This window comes from Ranitomeya variabilis, chromosome 7, assembly GCF_051348905.1.
Source record: "Ranitomeya variabilis isolate aRanVar5 chromosome 7, aRanVar5.hap1, whole genome shotgun sequence".
Taxonomy (NCBI): domain Eukaryota; kingdom Metazoa; phylum Chordata; class Amphibia; order Anura; family Dendrobatidae; genus Ranitomeya; species Ranitomeya variabilis.
In genome coordinates this window covers 239,720,520-239,742,308 of record NC_135238.1, presented here as the reverse complement: position 1 = coordinate 239,742,308, position 21,789 = coordinate 239,720,520, and the positions used below count along the sequence as shown (strand labels likewise).

Sequence of the window (21,789 nt, the reverse complement as noted above, 5' to 3'; positions counted from 1 at the left end):
ATCGTCTGCAGCGGTGGCGGCAGCGATGTCGTGGGGCACGTGATCCTCCAGGACCGTGCGCTCCGCTGCTCCCTGAATCCAGGCCAGGTCTTGTGTGCGCTCGCAGAGCTCGGCTGTATCGATGCTAGAGGGAGCTGTGCGCTGGCTGTGCGGCTGCGTTCATGTCGTCCTCGTCCCCAGCTCCCCGTCGTCCCCAGCTCCCCGTCTGATGCTTCTCTTTATATTTACAGGCTGAATGTGATTTTCACCAAATTCGACGAAGTCCAGAAATCGGGGAACATGATCCAGTCGTCGCTGGGTGAGTAATAGAGCGGATCCCTGATCTGTCTGCAGAGTTGTGATCTGACATGGTTCCCGGCCCGTGAGATCTAATCTCTCCATGTTGCTAGGTTACCCCAAGGACTCTCTTCCCCCAGTGCATTAATTAGCAGACCCCCACGGAGGAGGGGCGCCATTATTTCTGTGCATTTTGTGAACCTCTGGTTATGTGTTGTGTGAGATTCTGCATTTGTCGGCGACTCTGTGTGATGATGGGGTCTGCGCTCGGGCCTTGCACTGATGGGCTGCGGTGTGGTCACGGCATGGAGCGTTGCACAGGCATCAATGGCCGTATCCTGTGCCAGGGGCGAGGATGGTGGCGGCTGGCACTGCATTGCTCCACTCAGGGTCTGCACAAAACCAGGTCACTGGATCGCCTGTGGGGCTTCGAGCATCGGCCCCCGCAAGTTCACGGCCTGACGGTCAGCCATAGGGGCTCCTGAGCTGCATGAGACGAAGGGAACGCTGCCGCCATGATGAGCTTTGTGGTGCAGCATTGATGGATGCAGTGTGATCTCCAGGGTTTCTTCATTGTATCTTCCAGTTCTTCCTTTTTAACTCCTGATTGCCCAGAAAGCTGCAGGTGGATACAGGGCCGGTCTCCTGATCCCGGACGTGTCATTACGTGGCTCTGTCTTGTGGTCGGCTCGCAGGTGTAAGGCGCCTGTATTGTATTCTCTTCATGGATATTATTAGCGGGTTTTTTGTTGTTTGTGTGACAATTGCTGATCCCGGTGTCCAGGTCTCGTGATGAGCCGCTCGGGTGTCGGGTGATTTCCGTGGTGCCCGGGCTTTTTTGTTTCGCTCTCACCATATGGCGCACTCTGTGACCGGGAATATAAGCCTCTTGGGCAAGGAAAGGGATTATCTCGTGAAACTAATTCCTGCTTTTACTGCAAGTATTTCCTTTCCTGAATGTCGCTGCTCACACGAACCGGGGCCGAGGACGGCTGATCTGTCAGTGTGGGGTGCAGGCGGACCTGCGGGAGGAGCCGAGCCGACTCCAAGTTCTTCTGCCGTTTGCTGCTCTCCCTGCAGCGCACACGGGTGCTGGACGTGATGACCCCTGGAGAAGGTCCGAGCCCTGCATTTGTGCCGTGTCTGTGCTGACAGTTGTGCCCTCGTGATCCAGGATCATTTACTTTCTCTTTTAAAGATTTAATGTTTGAAGGAACAATAACAGTGAGCGGGGAAATGGTCCAGAAATCCGACGGTTAACACTCAGACTGCCACAGCCCCCGGCATCTCGTCTATGCGGCTGGAGACCCCATTGTGCGGATTAGTGAATAGGATTTTACGTTTCCTCGTGGAGATGATTAGATGTGACCGGCATGGAAAGAGGCTGATAATGGAGGCAGCGCTGTGTGCGGCCCCGACGCCCCGTCATGTCCGTGTCTGTCCAGGAAGAGATTGCTTAGTCCTGCAACTGGATGTGGCGCTGATAATATCCGATTACACAGCCAATTCTTTGCTGTAAATGGTTTTTCCCTTGTCTTATAAGAGAACTTTTTCTTTTTCTAAACATTTGTTAAAATATTCTGTACTCCTTTTTGTAAATTTTTATTTGTTTCTTTAAGAGAATATGTCACAATTATTTTTTAAAATGAACAAAAATATATACAAGGGACAAATGCCATCACACCATGACCAGGCCACACGTTACCACCACATAAATACCAAATAATACCACATACAAGAGAAGTACCATCACGCCATGGCCAGACCACATATTACCGCCACCTAGTGACCGAATACCGCATACAGGACACAAATATCACCACACTGTGACCAGACCACATATTACCACGACATAATGACCGAATACTACAATACTGATCATTAAAAAAAAAAATATATATTACCATAACTGCCATTATTCACTGGAGTTCTGTACATAGTACAGTGTATAGTATAAGTGTACAGGTAATACAGTGATCACCAGTGACATTATACACAGGAGCTTAGTATATAGTGTCAGTGTACAGGTAATAATGGGATCACCAGTGACATTACACACAGTAGCTCTGTGTATAGTGTATAATGTACTGATAATGGTGATCACCAGTGACATTATACACAGGAGCTCTGTATATAGTGTATAATGTACTGATAATTGTGATCACCAGTGACATTATACACAGGAGCTCTGTATATAGTGTATAATGTACTGATAATGGTGACCACCAGTGACCTTACACACAGGAGCTCTGTATATAGTGTATATTGCACAGATAATAGTGCTCACCAGTGACATTATACACAGGAGCTCTGTGTATAGTGTAGAGGTAATACAGTGATCACCAGTGACATTACACACGGGAGCTCTGTATGTAGTACACAGTGTACAGTTAATAGTGATCACTGGTGACATACCTGGGAGCTCTGTATATAGTGTCAGATAAAACAGGGATCACCAGTGACGTACACAGGAGCTCTGTGTATAGTGTACAGATAATACAGTGATCACCAGTGATATTATACACAGGAGCTTAGTATATAGTATACAGTGTATATAGTGTCAGTGTACAGTTAATACAGAGATCACCAGTAACATTACACACGGGAGCTCTGTATATAGTACACAGTGTACAGTTAATAGTGATCACCGGTGACATACCTGGGAGCTCTGTATATTATGTCAGTGTACAGGTAAAACAGGGATCACCAGTAACATTATACATAGGAGCTCTGCATATAGTGTATTGTGGACAGGTAAAACAGGGATCACTGGTGACATTATACACAGGAGCGCTCTGTATATAGTGTACAAGTAATAGTGATCATCAGTGACATACACAGGAGCTCTGTATATAATACACAGTGTTCAGGTAATACAGTGATCACGTATCATGTATAGTGTCAGTGTCCAGGTAACACACTGACTCACCGGTGACATCTCTAGTTGAAGTCCTTATCTTCATCCAGCAGAGACCGCCATCACTTCTTTCAGCCAGGACTAGTATCTGCAGAAAATAACACTGTTATCTAGAGCTCCACTTCTAGAGCACATTCCCCAATTTTTTCCACAACTTCTAAACTTTGCCAGATGAAGAAAAAAAGGGACCATGCTGACACACACGCACGCGTGCGCACTGGAAACAATATCCTCAAAAATAAAATGCATCATAATATCCCTTAACTAGCCCCTACTGTAATAATGTCCTACATCCTGCTCCCATATATACTACGTTCTGGGCCCCGGGTCTCTCCCTTCTGGGCCCCGGGTCTCTCCCTTCTGGGCCCCGGGTCTCTCCCTTCTGGGCCCCGGGTCTCTCCCTTCTGGGCCCCGGGTCTCTCCCTTCTGGGCCCCGGGTCTCTCCCTTCTGGGCCCCGGGTCTCTCCCTTCTGGGCCCCGGGTCTCTCCCTTCTGGGCCCTGGGTCCCTTCTGGGCCCCGGGTCTCTCCCTTCTGGGCCCCGGGTCTCTCCCTTCTGGGCCCCGGGTCTCTCCCTTCTGGGCCCCGGGTCTCTCCCTTCTGGGCCCCGGGTCTCTCCCTTCTCCCATACACCGGTAAGGACAGTGGCGGCCCTTATTACAATTCAACACGTTTTGATATACACACAGTTTATTTCTTTTGTGTGTATTGGAACTCCACGAGAAAACCTAAAAAAAAAAAGGCAAATTGGACACATTTTCACACACAACTCCAAAAATGGTCCAGGCCAAATAGTTGGCACCCTCATCTTAATATTTGATTGCACTCTTTGGAATAAGTAACTGCAATCCATCGCTTCCTAGGACCATCCACAAGCTTCTTCTCTCAGCCGGGATCTTGGGCGACTCTTCTTACAATCTGCTCCTGGTCTCTCATATGTGAAGGCGTCTTCTCCTACAAAGCTTAGATTTCTTTGGACCTTGATTGGGGCTTATCCACCATTCTGACTCTCCTGCATTGGAACATTTCCTCAATTTTTCTCTGCCCTCCACTTCCAGGGAGATTAGCTACAGTGTCATTGGATGTAAACGTCTTGGTTATGTTGTGCACCGTGTACAAAGGAACATCAAGATCTCTGGACCTGGACTTGTAAAAAAAAAAAAAAAAAAAAGGCAAAATGTTTCAGCTTCTTGTAAAAATGCTCACAGTAATCTTTATTCCATCAAAAAACAATAATAACAAAAAAAATGGTGAACAGGAGCAAGCGATGCGTTTCGAGCTCAGTTGTTCTTTATCAAGAGGCTTTCGATTCCCCCCCCCCCCCCATCCAGCTTTGACAACCACAAGGGTCTCTGCTGACCCAAAGTTGTCATGCCAACCCATCGGCGACCCGCAATCATGTGACACGGGCACCGATGGGAGGAGGTAATGACGCGCTTCCTGTGCATGCAGGCTGAATACCGCTGTCAGTTTGACAACTGCATTTAACATGTTAACAGCCACGGGTAGATCTCGATTCCACCCGCGGCTGTTAGGGGCACAGGTCAGCTGATCAGGGGGAGGCGTCCAATGACGGACACTGCCTGTCCTTGGATGTGAAGGGGTTAAAGGGAACCTGTCCCCCCCCGGGACGTCTATGACCTATTAATATGGGCATACAGGTAACAGAAATGTTCCACTGGTCCTACCTGTCTGCCTCATATTAATGGTCTTGTTGCTGAGAAATGTTATATTCTGCCTTTGTTAATGATTTCTTCCAGGCTCCGGGGCGTGCGGTGTCTAGAAGGAATCCTGCGCCTGCACTCCCTCAGGATTACACACCTCATCCTCCCTTCTATGGACGCTACGTTCAGGGATCTTCTGCTCAGGCAACTTCCACTCCAGTGACCTCCGGCGTGCATGCCGATAAGGTGCTCTCCCCACTTCCTCTCTGCATAGTCATCACCGTGTTCACATGGTTCCTAGCGATAACTGTACTGGGAGGAAGTCTGGAGAGCATATTATCGGGGCGCACACCAGAGGTCACAGTGACTCACCTGCGCAGAAGATCCCGTAGTGCAGCGCCCACAGAAAGGAGGCAGATGTGTATTACTGAGGGAATGCAGGGCGCAGGCGCAAGATTCCGGGGCCCATTACTGACCTGCATGGGAGGGGGGGTAGTGCTCTTGATAACCAGCCTTGCTGAAGCTGACAGCTGAGGGTTGCAGCACCCAGCTGTGAGTTTTGCCTGGCTGGTTATCAAAAACACAGGGGAACTCGCACCCTTTTTTCTTTTTTGCAGCGCAGGCACTGACTGCTTCCATCGGCGGCTCCTTCTCTCACTGTTATTAGCGGCAGCAGGCGGCAGATGATGGGAGCAGTAGTCACATCAGCTGACACCAGTGACCCGAGGTAAACTTTATACCTCTGATCGCAGCTCACGCTGTCATCTGACAGTTTGGGAGCCGCAGCTCTGGCCGGCGGGGAGGATTTCACTGCCGATCAGAAGCAGTGTTTGCAACAAACACCCGGTGTTTTGGCAGCCAAACCCGAACAGTAAAGGTATGTGCACACGTCAGGATTTCTTGCAGAAAATTCCTGAAGAAAACCGGACATTTTCTGCAAGAAATCCGCATGCGTTTTTTTTTTGCATTTTATGAACATTTTAGATGTGTTTTTGTGTGCTTTTTTCGGGTTTTTTTCTGGAGCTTTCCAATGCATTAAATAGCGGGAAAACGTGAAAAATCCACAAAATTAATGAACATGATGCGTTTTTTACCTCGATACGTTTTTTTTTTTGCGGGAAAAAAAAACGCATCATGTGCATTATAATTGATGGGATTTTTAATGCATTTTTATCGCATTTTTATAGCGAAAAAACAGGAAAAAAAGCATTGTGTGCACACAGCCTAACACAGACTTCCTGGTGCCCAAATAGTAGGTGTTTGATACGGACGCCAAACTTTACTGTTTGAGTTCGCCCTTGTAACTTATTACCGCTGGGACTCGCACTGACCTGTAGAACTTTTTTCCTCCTGTTACAGTGCCCCATAGTGAATGAACGTTGCAGCAGTTGGATGTATGCACTGTGGCCCCATTGTAACGCACATAAGGGCCCCTCTGCCGGTCAGTGTGGGTCCTTTAACCTTTTAGGACCACGCATGTTTTGTTTTCCACTGGGTTTTTTTTTTTTATATGTCTTCAGTAGCAAATTACCAAATAAACTCTTTAATAAGCAATTCTTTTATTAATCAATTCATTCCAGAATCCATAAACTTTTTTTTTTTTTTTTTTTAAACATGTAGATATTATTGTATAAAGCAGCAAAGTTTTTTTTTTGTGAGATGAGATGTATTTGTCAGTGGCACCAAACTTTTATTAACTCTTTATGAGAAGAAATAAAAGCCAGTAGTTGTACATGTCACTTTTTACTGTAGGTCCTGCACAACTAAAGTGTTGTCTCTGCTCTGCCGTTCAGTAAGATTGCAGTGTGAATAAATGTTTGGAATTTCATTACTGTTGCAGAATACGCGCTGTTTAAATAACATCTACTTTTGTGTTGCCATAGTCTAAGGACACAGTCACTTGCCAGTTGATCACACGAGTGTTTGGCTTGTATTTAGCACATCTGCTGTATTTTGACACCATTTTGGAATATATACAACCTTTTATATCATTTTTTTTTTGTGATTATCAAAAACAGTAATTCCTGCATTTTTAATACGGTAGCTTGTTTTACGCTGTTCATGGTGAGGGATAGATATGAGATCGTGTTACAGTACCGGTCATTAGTTTTACGGTTTCAGTCGTGTTCTGGTCATTTGTGTTACAATGTCCTTCGTGTGGTGGTCATTAGTGATACAGTACCAGTTGTTGTGGACCGGTGGTTGGTGTTGCAGTGTCTGTCCTTGTGGTTTGGTGCCGGTCGTTGTGGACCGGTGGTTGGTGTTGCAGTGTCTGTCCTTGTGGACCGGTGGTTGGTGTTGCAGTGTCAGTCGTGGTTTGGTGCCGGTCGTTGTGGACGGGTGGTTGGTGTTGCAGTGGCGGTCATTGTGGTTGGTGTTGCAGTGTCGGTCGTTGTGGACGGGTGGTTGGTGTTGCAGTGTCGGTCGTTGTTGGTGTTGCAGTGTCTGTCGTTGTGGACGGGTGGTTTGTGTTGCAGTGTCTGTCGTTGTGGACAGGTGGCTGGCATTGCAGTGTCGGTCGTTGTGGACAGGTGGCTGGTGTTGCAGTGTCAGGCGTTGTGGTTGGTGCCGGTCGTTGTGGACGGGTGGTTGGTGTTGCAGTGGCGGTCATTGTGGTCCGATGGTTGGTGTTGCAGTGTCGGTCGTTGTGGTTGGTGTTGCAGTGTCGGTCGTTGTGGTTGGTGTTGCAGTGCCGGTCGTTGTGGACGGGTTGTTGGTGTTGCAGTGCCGGTCGTTGTGGACTGGTGATTTGTGTTGCAGTGTCTGTCGTTGTGGATGGGTGGCTGGCATTGCAGTGTAGGTCGTTGTGGACGGGTGGTTTGTGTTGCAGTGTCGGTCGTTGTGGACAGGTGGCTGGTGTTGCAGTGTTGGTCGTTGTGGACCGATGGTTGGTGTTGCAGTGTCGGTCGTTGTGGTTGGTGTTGCAGTGTCGGTCGTTGTGGTTGGTGTTGCAGTGTCGGTTGTTGTGGTTGGTGTTGCAGTGCCGGTTGTTGTGGACAGGTGGCTGGTGTTGCAGTGTTGGTCGTTGTGGACCAATGGTTGGTGTTGCAGTGTCGGTCGTTGTGGTTGGTGTTGCAGTGTCGGTCGTTGTGGTTGGTGTTGCAGTGCCGGTCGTTGTGGACGGGTTGTTGGTGTTGCAGTGCCGGTCGTTGTGGACGGGTGGTTTGTGTTGCAGTGTCTGTCGTTGTGGACGGGTGGCTGGCATTGCAGTGTCGGTCGTTGTGGACAGGTGGCTGGTGTTGCAGTGTTGGTCGTTGTGGACCAATGGTTGGTGTTGCAGTGTCGGTCGTTGTGGACAGGTGGCTGGTGTTGCAGTGCCGATCGTTGTGGGCGCAGCAATACCAAATGTGTGCTAGGTCACTGGCTCCCGCCAACCTGGCAGCGTTTGCTCATGCCCGACTATGTGTCGTCTGATTGCCGTGCCCGCGCTGCCTCTACCATTTTCCATCTATGGTCGCGGCTGCTGCATGGTAACGTTCCTCCTGCCGCTGCGGCACCTGAATAGTCTGTACATATCATTGGATGACGCAGGAAGCCATGGGACATGTAATTGTAAGTGCTGTCTGGTGCACGGTCGTGTGCCGCACCCTGCGTGCGAGAGAGGACCTAGAAGGCACAAAGAGGAGCTCCGGTTCTGTGCTGGGTCCCAGATAATGTCTTCCTTTTTGGTGAAATTAACAGATACTAAGATACTAATACCACAAGAAAGGGAAAGAATCTTCCTTGCAAGTCCACGAACATTCTCTTCAGTCCCCCAGGATGATGAGGGCGTCCGCGGTCAGATACAAGGATCTCGTGGAGCTTGTGGTTTAGCCCCGGGGCCCGGAGGCCGACATCCGCGTGGCCGCAGCCTATTCCTCTGACGACTATTGGGTAAAGGGTTACTTTGCTCTTGGATTAAGACACTTGCGATTTAGTTGGTGACCAGCAATGTTAACAGCTGAGAAGATATGTGATTTCTGGATATTTGGGGTATCGTCGTTGTTCTGCCCGGTAAATTCAGATTGGCGGCTGCAGTGCTAAGTGTTGTGTATCCAGTGGGTGATCGGAGCGGAGTTTATAAATGAGAAGACACTGACTCAAAATGGCAGAATATTATGAGGAGCGATGGTCTGAGGGGACTATAAGGCAGCAGAGGACTCCCCCACATTCGAGGATTCTCTTCAGCCAGCGGTCTATGGGTCTCTCCAGTAAGAGGAACTAGTAAGTGATTCACTGGGGACTGGAGTCCTCGGACTTGCGTGGCTCCATGCTTTACTAGCGTTCTCCTGTGTGCGGAGACATCAATACATTGCCCTAAGCACGGGCCCATTACACCGACAGCACTGGGATCCCCATACACAAGTTACATATGCATGACCAGAGAAAAGGAAAATAGGCTACCTGTAAACATGTGCACACTCACAATATGTAAATATAAAACGTGTAATTTTATTGGACACAAAGAAACAAGGAAAATATTCATTAAAAAACAATTAAAATGATACAACCGGGGTTCTCAGGCCAAAGCACCCCAAAACAAATATATGTAGACTGATTTTATTTAATTGATGCATCCTTATGATAATGTGCAATACATGATCAAATTCATCCAGAAAAATGGCAATAATATATGCATAGATCAGTGATCAGAGACGCACACCACACCGCACCCCTGAAGTAAATAATGAAAATCCCCACAAGCATGAGCATGTAAAATAAACCAGATCAAGTATAAGCACCGGAATGATCCTATCCACAGCAAAAATAATTTCAAATGAGGATCCAATTGCTCTACAAAATAAAGAGGGGCACATGCATAGGTGTAGCCCAAACATGAACCCACCAGTCTGTATTCATACATTGCCATAGAGTAGTGCTCTGTGATACCGTGGGTCGCTTCCCGGGCGGCCGCCCCTCACCTCTCTACACTTATTGATTTCCCTGCATTTCTGTTCCTTCTCCCTGTGATTTTCACTGCCGATCTAGGTATACCTTGGGGGGGGTTTCAGGGACCTGCTCTGAGATCACTACTCTATGGCAACTATTTGACCATCTTCATTCTATCCATGATTCTCCCTATATCAATACAGATAGGTGGGTTCATGTTTGGGCTTGTGTGTGAAGTAAGCGCATCGTAATAAATCTCATGGATGGACTGTATTACCTGCCCAGCACCCCGTCATTCTTTACTTGCCCTACACCCAGTCCTCCTGCTTTACTTGCCCTGCACCCCGTCCCCCTGCTTTACTTGCCCTGCACCCCGTCCCCCTGCTTTACTTGCCCTGCACCCCGTCCTCCTGCTTTACTTGCCCTGCACCCCGTCCTCCTGCTTTACTTGCCCAGCACCCCGTCCTCAGCACCCTGTCCCCCTGCTTTACTTGCCCTGCACCCCGTCCTCCTGCTTTACTTGCCCTGCACCCCGTCCTCCTGCTTTACTTGCCCTGCACCCCGTCCCCCTGCTTTACTTGCCCTGTACCCCGTCCCCCTGCTTTACTTGCCCTGCACCCTGCCCCCCTGCTTTACTTGCCCAGCACTCCGTCCTCAGCACCCCGTCCTCCTGCTTTACTTGCCCTGTACCCCGTCCCCCTGCTTTACTTGCCCTGCACCCTGCCCCCCTGCTTTACTTGCCCAGCACTCCGTCAGCACCCCGTCCTCCTGCTTTACTTGCCCTGCACCCCGTCCTCCTGCTTTACTTGCCCTGCACCCCGTCCTCAGCACCCCATCCCCCTGCTTTGCCTGAAGTCACACAGTATAGAGACAATCTAAAAATAAATTCCAGAAAATTACATTGTATGATTTTTACATGATTAATTTCCATTTTATTGCATGAAATAAGTATTTGATACAATAGAAAAACAAAACTTAATATTTGGTCCAGAAACCTTTGTTTGCATTTACAGAGGTCCGACGTTTGCTGTGGTTCTTGACCAGGTTTGCACACCCTGCAGCAGGGATTTTGGCCCCCTCCTCCATACAGATTACAGATCTTCTCCAGATCTTTCAGGTTTCGGGGCTGTCGCTGGGCAACATTCAGTTTCAGCTCCTCCAAAGATTGTCTATTGGGTTCAAGTCTGGAGATCGGCTTGGCCACTCCATGACTTTGAAATGCTTCTTAAGGAGCTGTGTGTTTTTGGTCATTGTCACGGTGGAAGACACATCCACAACACATCTTCAATGCTCTTACTGATGGAAAGGAGGTTGTTGGCCTAAATCTCACAATACGTGACCCCATCCTTCCTCCCTTCAATACGGTGCAGTCGTTGTGTCCCCTTTGCAGAAAAGCACTCCTAAAGTATGATGTTTCCCCTACCATGCTTCACGGTTGGGACGGTGTTCTTGGGGTTGTACTCATCCTTCCTCCTCCAAACATGGCGAGTGGAGTTCATAACAAAAAGTTATATTTTGGTCTCATCTGACCACATGACCTTCTCCCATGTATCCTCTGGATCATCCACTTGGTCATTGGTGAACTTCAAACTGGCCTGGACATGTGCTGATGTGAGCAGGGAGACCTTGCGTGCCCTGCAGGATTTTAATCCATGATGGCTTAATGCTTGAGACTGTGGTCCCAGCTCTCTTCAGGTCAGTGACCAGGTCCTCGCATGTAGTTCTGGGCTGATTCCTGACCTTTCTCAGAATCCTACTTATCCCACGAGGCGAGATCTTGCATGGAGCCCCAGACCAAGGAAGATTGACAGTCATCTTGTGTTTCTTCCATTTTCTAATAATTGTGCCAGCAGTTGTTTCCTTCTCACCAAGCTGCTTGCCTATTGTCCTGTAGCCCATCCCAGCTTTCTGCAGCTCTACAATTTTGTCCCTATTGTCCTTAGAGAGCTCTTTGGTCTTGGCCATGGTGGAGAGGTTGGAGTGTGATTGTGTGTGGACAGGTAACGAGGTCAAACAGGTACAATTAATCCAGGTAATGAGTGCAGAGTAGGAGGCTTCTTACAGGAAAACAAACAGGTCTGTGAGAGGCAGAATTCTCGCTGGTAGGTCGGTGATCAAATATTTATTTCATGCAACAAAATGTAAATTAATTATGTAACAATCCTACAATGTGATTTTCTGGTTTTTATTTTTAGATTCTTTCTCTCACAGGTGAAGTGTACCTACGATAAGAATTACAGCCCTCTCCATTCTCTGTAGGAGAAATCGTCAGTGTATCCAATACTTATTTTGCTTACTGTACGTGCCTTGGTCCTTCATGGCTCGGGGGCCTCTGTATTGACCCTGGTGGGGGAGTGTTGATCCTCTGTGGTTCAGCATTGACGTGACCTAATAATGGTGATAATGGTTTCCTGCTGGATATGGCCACCTGGGGGTGCCGCTGTCTGGGGGGATTCCTTGTATTACACAGCTATGATCTGTTCTCCATGTCTGGCCTTGTTATTAGGAACCGGACATCTGCGCTGTATATCGCCCTGTACAGACCCCATTATAGGTCATTGGGGCTGTCGGATGCATTAGTTTGTCTTGGGTTCTGTTACAGGAGCCAAAATACTAATCTAGAAGTGACGAACCCCCTGTATGTCAGGCACCTGATTAACCCCATTGATTATAAAGGTGTCTGCCATTGTTTAGTATTTTTGGCCAGGTCTGTGACACCGGCTCCAACACGGATATGCCCCCTATGCAGCACATTGTTCCCCCATAACTAGAAGCCATGATCTAGATGTGAACAAAACCAGACTCGTCTCATTTTATACTTTTATATCCAACTTCTCTGTCGCTCGTTATCCTTGTTGTCAGCATTTCTGCTGTAAAATACTAGGACGAGGCGTATGCAGCGACCCTGACATTCTGTAGAGTTACATAGTAATAACACCACAGCGGACCCCCACAGATCGTGTCCTCATACCCAAAGCTTCCCAGCATCGGCTCCTGCCTGCACAGCCACCAAGTGCCAGACACATGTAGGTAAGTGAATTTTTCCAGCCGGAAAGGGCTGATACCAGGGAGCAGAAGATTGCAGCCACCTCCACCTTATAATGGCTGATAACAGGGAGTAATAGATTGCAGTCTCCTCCCCCAGTAATGGCTGATAACAGGGAGTAATAGAACGTAGTGTCCTCTCCCAGTGATGGCTGATAACAGGGAGTATTAGATTGTAGTCTCCTGTCCTACAGTCCCCTCCCCCAGTAATGGCTGATAACAGGGAGTAATAGATTGTAGTCTCCTGTCCTACAGTCCCCTCCCCCAGTAATGGCTGATACCAGGGAGTAATAGATTGTAGTCACCTCCCCCAGTAATGGCTGACAACAGGGAGTAATAGATTGTAGTCTCCTGTCCTACAGTCCCCTCCCCCAGTAATGGCTGATAACAGGGAGTAATAGATTGTAGTCTCCTGTCCTACAGTCCCCTCCCCCAGTAATGGCTGATACCAGGGAGTAATAGATTGTAGTCACCTTCCCCAGTAATGGCTGACAACAGGGAGTAATAGATTGTAGTCTCCTGTCCTACAGTCCCCTCCCCCAGTAATGGCTGATAACAGGGAGTAATAGATTGTAGTCTCCTGTCCTACAGTCCCCTCCCCCAGTAATGGCTGATAACAGGGAGTAATAGATTGTAGTCTCCTGTCCTACAGTCCCCTCCCCCAGTAATGGCTGATAACAGGGAGTAATAGATTGTAGTCTCCTGTCCTACAGTCCCCTCCCCCAGTAATGGCTGATACCAGGGAGTAATAGAACGTAGTGTCCTCTCCCAGTGATGGCTGATAACAGGGAGTATTAGATTGTAGTCTCCTGTCCTACAGTCCCCTCCCCCAGTAATGGCTGATAACAGGGAGTAATAGATTGTAGTCTCCTGTCCTACAGTCCCCTCCCCCAGTAATGGCTGATACCAGGGAGTAATAGATTGTAGTCACCTTCCCCAGTAATGGCTGACAACAGGGAGTAATAGATTGTAGTCTCCTGTCCTACAGTCCCCTCCCCCAGTAATGGCTGATAACAGGGAGTAATAGATTGTAGTCTCCTGTCCTACAGTCCCCTCCCCCAGTAATGGCTGATAACAGGGAGTAATAGATTGTAGTCTCCTGTCCTACAGTCCCCTCCCCCAGTAATGGCTGATAACAGGGAGTAATAGATTGTAGTCTCCTGTCCTACAGTTTCCTCCCCCAGTAATGGCTGATACCAGGGAGTAATAGATTGTAGTCTCCTGTCCTACAGTCCCCTCCCCCGGTAATGGCTGATAACAGGGAGTAATAGATTGTAGTGTCCTCCCCCAGTAATGGCTGATAACAGGGAGTAATAGATTGTAGTCTCCTGTCCTACAGTCCCCTCCCCAGTAATGGCTGATAACAGGGAGTAATAGATTGTAGTCACCTCCCCCAGTAATGGCTGATACCAGGGAGTAATAGATTGTAGTCTCCTGTCCTACAGTCCCCTCCCCCAGTAATGGCTGATACCAGGGAGTAATAGATTGTAGTCTCCTGTCCTACAGTCCCCTCCCCCGGTAATGGCTGATACCAGGGAGTAATAGATTGTAGTCTCCTGTCCTACAGTCCCCTCCCCCGGTAATGGCTGATAACAGGGAGTAATAGATTGTAGTCTCCTGTCCTACAGTCCCCTCCCCCGGTAATGGCTGATACCAGGGAGTAATAGATTGTAGTCTCCTGTCCTACAGTCTCCTCCCCCAGTAATGGCTGATACCAGGGAGTAATAGATTGTAGTCTCCTGTCCTACAGTCCCCTCCCCCAGTAATGGCTGATAACAGGGAGTAATAGATTGTAGTCTCCTGTCCTACAGTCCCCTCCGGCAGTAATGGCTGATACCAGGGAGTAATAGATTGTAGTCTCCTGTCCTACAGTCCCCTCCCCCGGTAATGGCTGATAACAGGGAGTAATAGATTGTAGTGTCCTCCCCCAGTAATGGCTGATAACAGGGAGTAATAGATTGTAGTCTCCTGTCCTACAGTCCCCTCCCCCGGTAATGGCTGATAACAGGGAGTAATAGATTGTAGTGTCCTCCCCCAGTAATGGCTGATAACAGGGAGTAATAGATTGTAGTCTCCTGTCCTACAGTCCCCTCCCCCAGTAATGGCTGATACCAGGGAGTAATAGATTGTAGTCTCCTGTCCTACAGTCTCCTCCCCCAGTAATGGCTGATACCAGGGAGTAATAGATTGTAGTCTCCTGTCCTACAGTCCCCTCCCCCAGTAATGGCTGATAACAGGGAGTAATAGATTGTAGTCTCCTGTCCTACAGTCCCCTCCCCCGGTAATGGCTGATAACAGGGAGTAATAGATTGTAGTCTCCTGTCCTACAGTCTCCTCCCCCAGTAATGGCTGATAACAGGGAGTAATAGATTGTAGTCTCCTGTCCTACAGTCCCCTCCCCCAGTAATGGCTGATACCAGGGAGTAATAGATTGTAGTCTCCTGTCCTACAGTCTCCTCCCCCAGTAATGGCTGATACCAGGGAGTAATAGATTGTAGTCTCCTGTCCTACAGTCCCCTCCCCCAGTAATGGCTGATACCAGGGAGTAATAGATTGTAGTCTCCTGTCCTACAGTCCCCTCCCCCGGTAATGGCTGATAACAGGGAGTAATAGATTGTAGTCTCCTGTCCTACAGTCCCCTCCCCCGGTAATGGCTGATAACAGGGAGTAATAGATTGTAGTCTCCTGTCCTACAGTCCCCTCCCCCGGTAATGGCTGATAACAGGGAGTAATAGATTGTAGTCTCCTGTCCTACAGTCCCCTCCCCCAGTAATGGCTGATACCAGGGAGTAATAGATTGTAGTCTCCTGTCCTACAGTCCCCTCCCCCGGTAATGGCTGATAACAGGGAGTAATAGATTGTAGTGTCCTCCCCCAGTAATGGCTGATAACAGGGAGTAATAGATTGTAGTCTCCTGTCCTACAGTCCCCTCCCCCGGTAATGGCTGATAACAGGGAGTAATAGATTGTAGTCTCCTGTCCTACAGTCCCCTCCCCCGGTAATGGCTGATAACAGGGAGTAATTGAGCACATGAGTAGTGTTCTGTATCCCCTGTATTTGCGTCTATCTGTTAATGTCTCTGTTGCCGGCTCCTCTGCTCTGTACACTCGGTGTCTGTCACCGTCCTGTCTGACAGCCTGGTTGCTAGGCAATAGTCCCTTTCTCCGGCTGTGGATACATTGTATCTGAGCAGAGTGAGGTCATTCCTTTTTGAGGCGCTCAGTGTAGCAGAGTATGTGGGATAATGATGTGCACGGTATAAGGGGCTTATAGTGACTTTCGGGTGTATATGACACACTCTTACTGAGACTGTGATATTGGGGGGTCCTGATCTGTCACCGCGTTCTCCTCTCTGCCTTGGTGTCGGGGTTTGTAGTGCCCCTTTGTAATGACGTTTTGATGATGGAGGGTCCTGATCTTTTGCCTTGTTGTCAGGAATTGTCAGTAATGATGTTTTGATGTCGACGGTCCCCACTGTCTTGGTGTGGTTTTTGTTGGTAGCGACAAATGACTTTGGGGGTCCTCATTTCACGACATGTGCTCCTCTGGGGTTTGTCATGTCACTTGGTGATGAGTCTGTAATCGCAGGGAGCTCCTGTGGCCCCGTGGGATCCTCCTGTGGCCCTCGTGGGATCCTCCTGTGCTGCTCACCACCCTCCATGACATCACCATGTTCCTGTGCTGCAGAGACAGCTGACATGTAAGGTGTGTGGCGCTCAGCCCGGCCTCCCGTCTCTTGCAGCCCTCCATTTTCTCTCCGTCCTGTCCGTACCTGCTTGTGTTCGTGTCATCGCATCCGTTCATTCGGCGTGGTCTCCAGCCTGCGAGGGCTCGTTCCCTGGGGGGCGCATCCATCAGTCGTGGCCAGAGAGCAGCTGCTGACGCTCCTTCGGGATCAGCGTGGGCTCCTCAGACCTCAGCCAGCCGGTGGAGGGGGCTTCATTTCTTCACACCACACCTCACATCGTGGGAAGGTGCAGCCTGAACAGCAAGGATCTGATTTCCCAGCATGTCCGCGGCCCCCCAGTGCGTGCAGACAGCTGAGCATTCAGTGCGGACCGCCTTCCAATGTGGACCCGGTGTGGGAGGAGAGCGGAGGGATGCTGAGGAAGCTCATCTGCCAAAGAATATGTACCAGTAAGATCAGCAGCGTTATGCTTGGTGGTCTCCCCATTGTGTCGATGGGGGTCCTGGGAGGTCCCGGTCCTGCAGTCTCCGCCGTCGCCATCATTACAGCAGCACAGTAATCCTCTGCAGATGAGCGGCTGCGGGCGGTGCACTTCTGCCTCCCTGGTGACGGCTTCACACCCGGCATTTTCTTTTGTCTTGCTGTTTGTAATGGAGGAGACATCACACAACAGCAGCAGAGACATCAGCGTGTATGTGTGGTGTCCTGTGTGATACCGAGGTGTGATATGTATGTATGTTATACTGGGGTGTATGTGTGGTGTCCTGTGTGATAGATATGTATGTTATACTGGGGTGTATGTGTGGTGTCCTGTGTGATATGTATGTATGTTATACTGGGGTGTATGTATGTATTCTATATGTATGTTATACTGGGGTGTATGTATGTATTCTATATGTATGTTATACTGGGGTGTCTGTGGTGTCCTGTGTGATACTGAGGTGTGATATGTATGTATGTTATACTGAGGTGTATGTATGTATTCTATATGTATGTTATACTGGGGTGTATGTGTGGTGTCCTGTGTGATACTGAGGTGTGATGTGTATGTATGTTATACTGGGGTGTATGTGTGGTGTCCTGTGTGATATGTATGTATGTTATACTGGGGTGTATGTATGTATTCTATATGTATGTTATACTGGTGTGTGTGTGTGTGTGTGTTATATATGTATGTTATACTGGTGTGTGTGTGTGTGTGTGTGTGTGTTATATATGTATGTTATACTGGTGTGTGTGTGTGTGTGTGTTATATATGTATGTTATACTGGGGTGTGTGTGTGTGTTATATATGTATGTTATACTGGTGTGTGTGTTATATATGTATGTTATACTGGGGTGTGTGTGTGTGTTATATATGTATGTTATACTGGGGGGGTGTTATATATGTATGTTATACTGGGGTGTGTGTGTGTTATATATGTATGTTATACTGGGATGTGTGTGTATTATATATGTATGTTATACTGGGGTGTGTGTGTGTATTATATATGTATGTTATACTGGGGTGTGTGTGTGTATTATATATGTATGTTATACTGCGGTGTGTGTGTGTGTATTATATATGTATGTTATACTGGGGTGTGTGTGTGTGTGTATTATATATGTATGTTATACTGGGGTGTGTGTATTATATATGTATGTTATACTGGGGTGTGTGTATTATATATGTATGTTATACTGGGGTGGGTGTGTGTATTATATATGTGTGTTATACTGGGGTGTGTGTGTGTATTATATATGTATGTTATACTGGTGTGTGTGTGTGTATTATATATGTATGTTATACTGGGGTGTGTGTATTATATATGTATGTTATACTGGGGTGTGTGTATTATATATGTATGTTATACTGGGGTGTGTGTATTATATATGTATGTTATACTGGGGTGTGTGTATTGTATATGTATGTTATACTGGGGTGTGTGTGTGTATTATATATGTATGTTATACTGGGGTGTGTGTGTGTATTATATATGTATGTTATACTGGGGTGTGTGTGTGTGTATTATATATGTGTGTTATACTGGTGTGTGTATTATATATGTATGTTATACTGGGGTGTGTGTTATATATGTATGTTATACTGGGGTGTGTGTGTTATATATGTATGTTATACTGGGGTGTGTTTTATATATGTATGTTATACTGGGATGTTTGTGTATTATATATGTGTTATACTGGGGTGTGTGTATTATATATGTATGTTATACTGGGATGTGTGTATTATATATGTATGTTATACTGGGGTGTGTGTGTTATATATGTATGTTATACTGGGGTGTGTGTGTTATATATGTATGTTATACTGGGGTGTGTGTGTTATATATGTATGTTATACTGGGGTGTGTGTGTGTGTTATATATGTATGTTATACTGGGATGTGTGTATTTATGTATGTTATACTGGTGTGTGTGTGTGTTATATATGTATGTTATACTGGGGGGGGGTGTTTGTGTGTTATATATGTATGTTATACTGGGGTGTGTGTGTTATATATGTATGTTATACTGGGGTGTGTTTTATATATGTATGTTATACTGGGGTCTGTGTGTATTATATACAGTTAGGTCCATATATATTTGGACAGAGACAACATTTTTCTAATTTTGGTTATAGACATTACCACAATGAATTTTAAACAAAACAATTCCGATGCAGTTGAAGTTCAGACTTTCAGCTTTCATTTGAGGGTATCCACATTAAAATTGGATGAAGGGTTTAGGAGTTTCAGCTCCTTAATATGTGCCACCCTGTTTTTAAAAGAGACCAAAAGTAATTGGACAGATTCAATAATTGTAAATAAAATGTTCATTTCTAGTACTTGGTTGAAAACCCTTTGTTGGCAATGACTGCCTGAAGTCTTGAACTCATGGCCATCACCAGACGCTGTGTTTCCTCCTTTTTGATGCTCTGCCAGGCCTTCACTGCGGTGGTTTTCAGTTGCTGTTTGTTTGTGGGCCTTTCTGTCTGAAGTTTAGTCTTTAACAAGTGAAATGCTGCTCAATTGGGTTGAGATCAGGTGACTGACTTGGCCATTCAAGAATATTCCACTTCTTTTCTTTAATTAACTCCTGGGTTGCTTTGGCTTTATGTTTTGGGTCATTGTCCTTCTGTAGTATGAAACGACGACCAATCAGTTTGGCTGCATTAGGCTGGATCTGAGCACACAGTATGGCGGCTCTGAAGACCTCAGAATTCATTCCTGTGTCACATCATCAATAAACACTAGTGACCCAGTGCCACTGGCAGCCATGCATGCCCAAGCCATCACACTGCCTCCGCCGGGTTTTACAGAGGATGTGGTAGGCTTTGGATCATGAGCTGTACCACGCCTTCGTCATACTTTTCTCTTTCCATCATTCTGGTAGAGGTTGATCTTGGTTTCATCTGTCCATGGAATGTTCTTCCTGAACTGTGCTGGCTTTTTTAGATGTTTTATAGCAAAGTCCAGTCTAGCCTTTTTCTTCTTGATGCTTATGAGTGGCTGCACCGTGCAGTGAACCCTCTGTAGTTACTTTCATGCAGTCTTCTCTTTATGATAGATTTGGATATTGATACGCCGACCTCCTGGAGAGTGTTGGTCACTTGGTTGGCTGTTGTGAAGAGGTTTCTCTTCACCATGGAGATTATTCTGCGATCATCCACCACTGTTGTCTTCCGTGGGCGCCCAGGTCTTTTTGCATTGATGAGTTCACCAGTGCTTTCTTTCTTTCTCAGGATGGACCAAACTGTAGATTTTGCCGCTCCTAATATTGTAGCAATTTCTCGGATGGGCTTTTTCTGTTTTCGCAGCTCAAGGATGGCTTGTTTCACCTGCATGGAGAGCTCCTTTGACCGCATGTTTACTTCACAGCAAAACCTTCCAAATGCAGCACCACATCTCAGATCAACTCCAGGCCTTTTATCTGCTTAATTGAGAATGACATAACGAAGGGATTGCCCACACCTGTCCATGAAATAGCCTTGGAGTCAATTGTCAAAAAACAGGGTGGCACATGTTAAGGAGCTGAAACTCCTAAACCCTTCATCCAATTTTAATGTGGATACCCTCAAATGAAAGCTGAAAGTCTGAACTTCAACTGCATCTAAATTGTTTTGTTTAAAATTCATTGTGGTAATGTCTGTAACCAAAATTAGAAAAATGTTGTCTCTGTCCAAATATATATGGACCTAACTGTATGTATGTTACACTGGTGTGTGTGTTATATATGTATGTTACACTGGGGTGTATATGTGGTGTCCCTGTATGATACTGAGGTGTTATATACAGTACAGACCAAAAGTTTGGACACACCTTCTCATTTAACCCCTTAACGACCGCCGATACGCCTTTTAACGGCGGCCGCTAAGGGTACTTAATCCACAGCGCCGTTAATTAACGGCGCTGTGGAAAAAGTGAATAGCGCCCCCCAGAGTCGGATTTTCTCTGGGGTCTCGGTTGCCGAGGGTAGCCGAGACCCCAGAGAACATGATTCGGGGGGTTTTTACCGACCCCCGAGTTGCGATCGCCGGTAATTAACCGTTTACCGGCGGTCGCAACAAAAAAAACCAAAACGCGATTTGCCGTTTAATTTCTCTGTCCTCCGATGTGATCGCACATCGGAGGACAGAAAAATGTGGTCCCCGATGGCCCCCAATAGCCCCCCAATACTCACCTACCTCCCCCGGTGCTCCTCGTGTCTCCCCATGGGCGCCGCCATCTTTTTTCCGGGAAAAAATGGCGGGCGCAGTGCGCCCGGCACCCGGAAGATCTTTGGGGTCTCGGCTGCCGGGGGTAGCCGAGACCCCAAAGAACATGATCGGGGTCGGTTTGCACCGACCCCTGCTTTGCGATCGCCGGTAATTAACAGTTTACCGGCGACCGCAAAAAAAAAAAAAAAAAAAAAAAAGCGATCAGTTATTTCTCTGTCCTCTGATGTGATCGCACATCAGAGGACAGAGAAATAGGGGGATTCGGGGACCCTATCATACTCACCCGGGGTCCCTGGGTCCTCTTCTGTCTTCTCCTGCCAGCCGGCTTTTTCATCATGGCGGGCGCATGCGCAGTGCGCCCGCCATCTGCTGCCATCTGCCGGCCGGCAGGAGAAGACAAGTTGGGACTAAAATTAGGGTTAGAGTTAGGGTTAGAGTTAGGGTTAGAGTTAGGGTTAGAGTTAGGGTTAGTTAGGGTTAGAGTTAGGGTTAGAGTTAGGGTTAGGGTTAGAGTTAGGGTTAGGGTTAGGGTTAGGGTTAGAGTTAGGGTTAGAGTTAGGGTTAGAGTTAGGGTTAGAGTTAGGGTTAGAGTTAGGGTTAGAGTTAGGGTTAGAGTTAGGGTTAGAGTTAGGGTTAG

The 21,789-nt window shown here is 47.4% G+C and overlaps 1 protein-coding gene across 1 annotated transcript in view; it reads left to right on the top strand.

Annotated features, from left to right (window-relative positions):
• Nucleotides 1-21,789, top strand: part of CLASP1 (cytoplasmic linker associated protein 1) — a 148,731-nt gene that overhangs the window by 42,786 nt on the left and 84,156 nt on the right. The window contains exon 8 of the mRNA XM_077273293.1: nucleotides 231-298. Within this exon, the coding sequence (XP_077129408.1) occupies nucleotides 231-298 (68 nt within the window). The remainder of the gene's footprint in view (nucleotides 1-230; nucleotides 299-21,789) is intronic.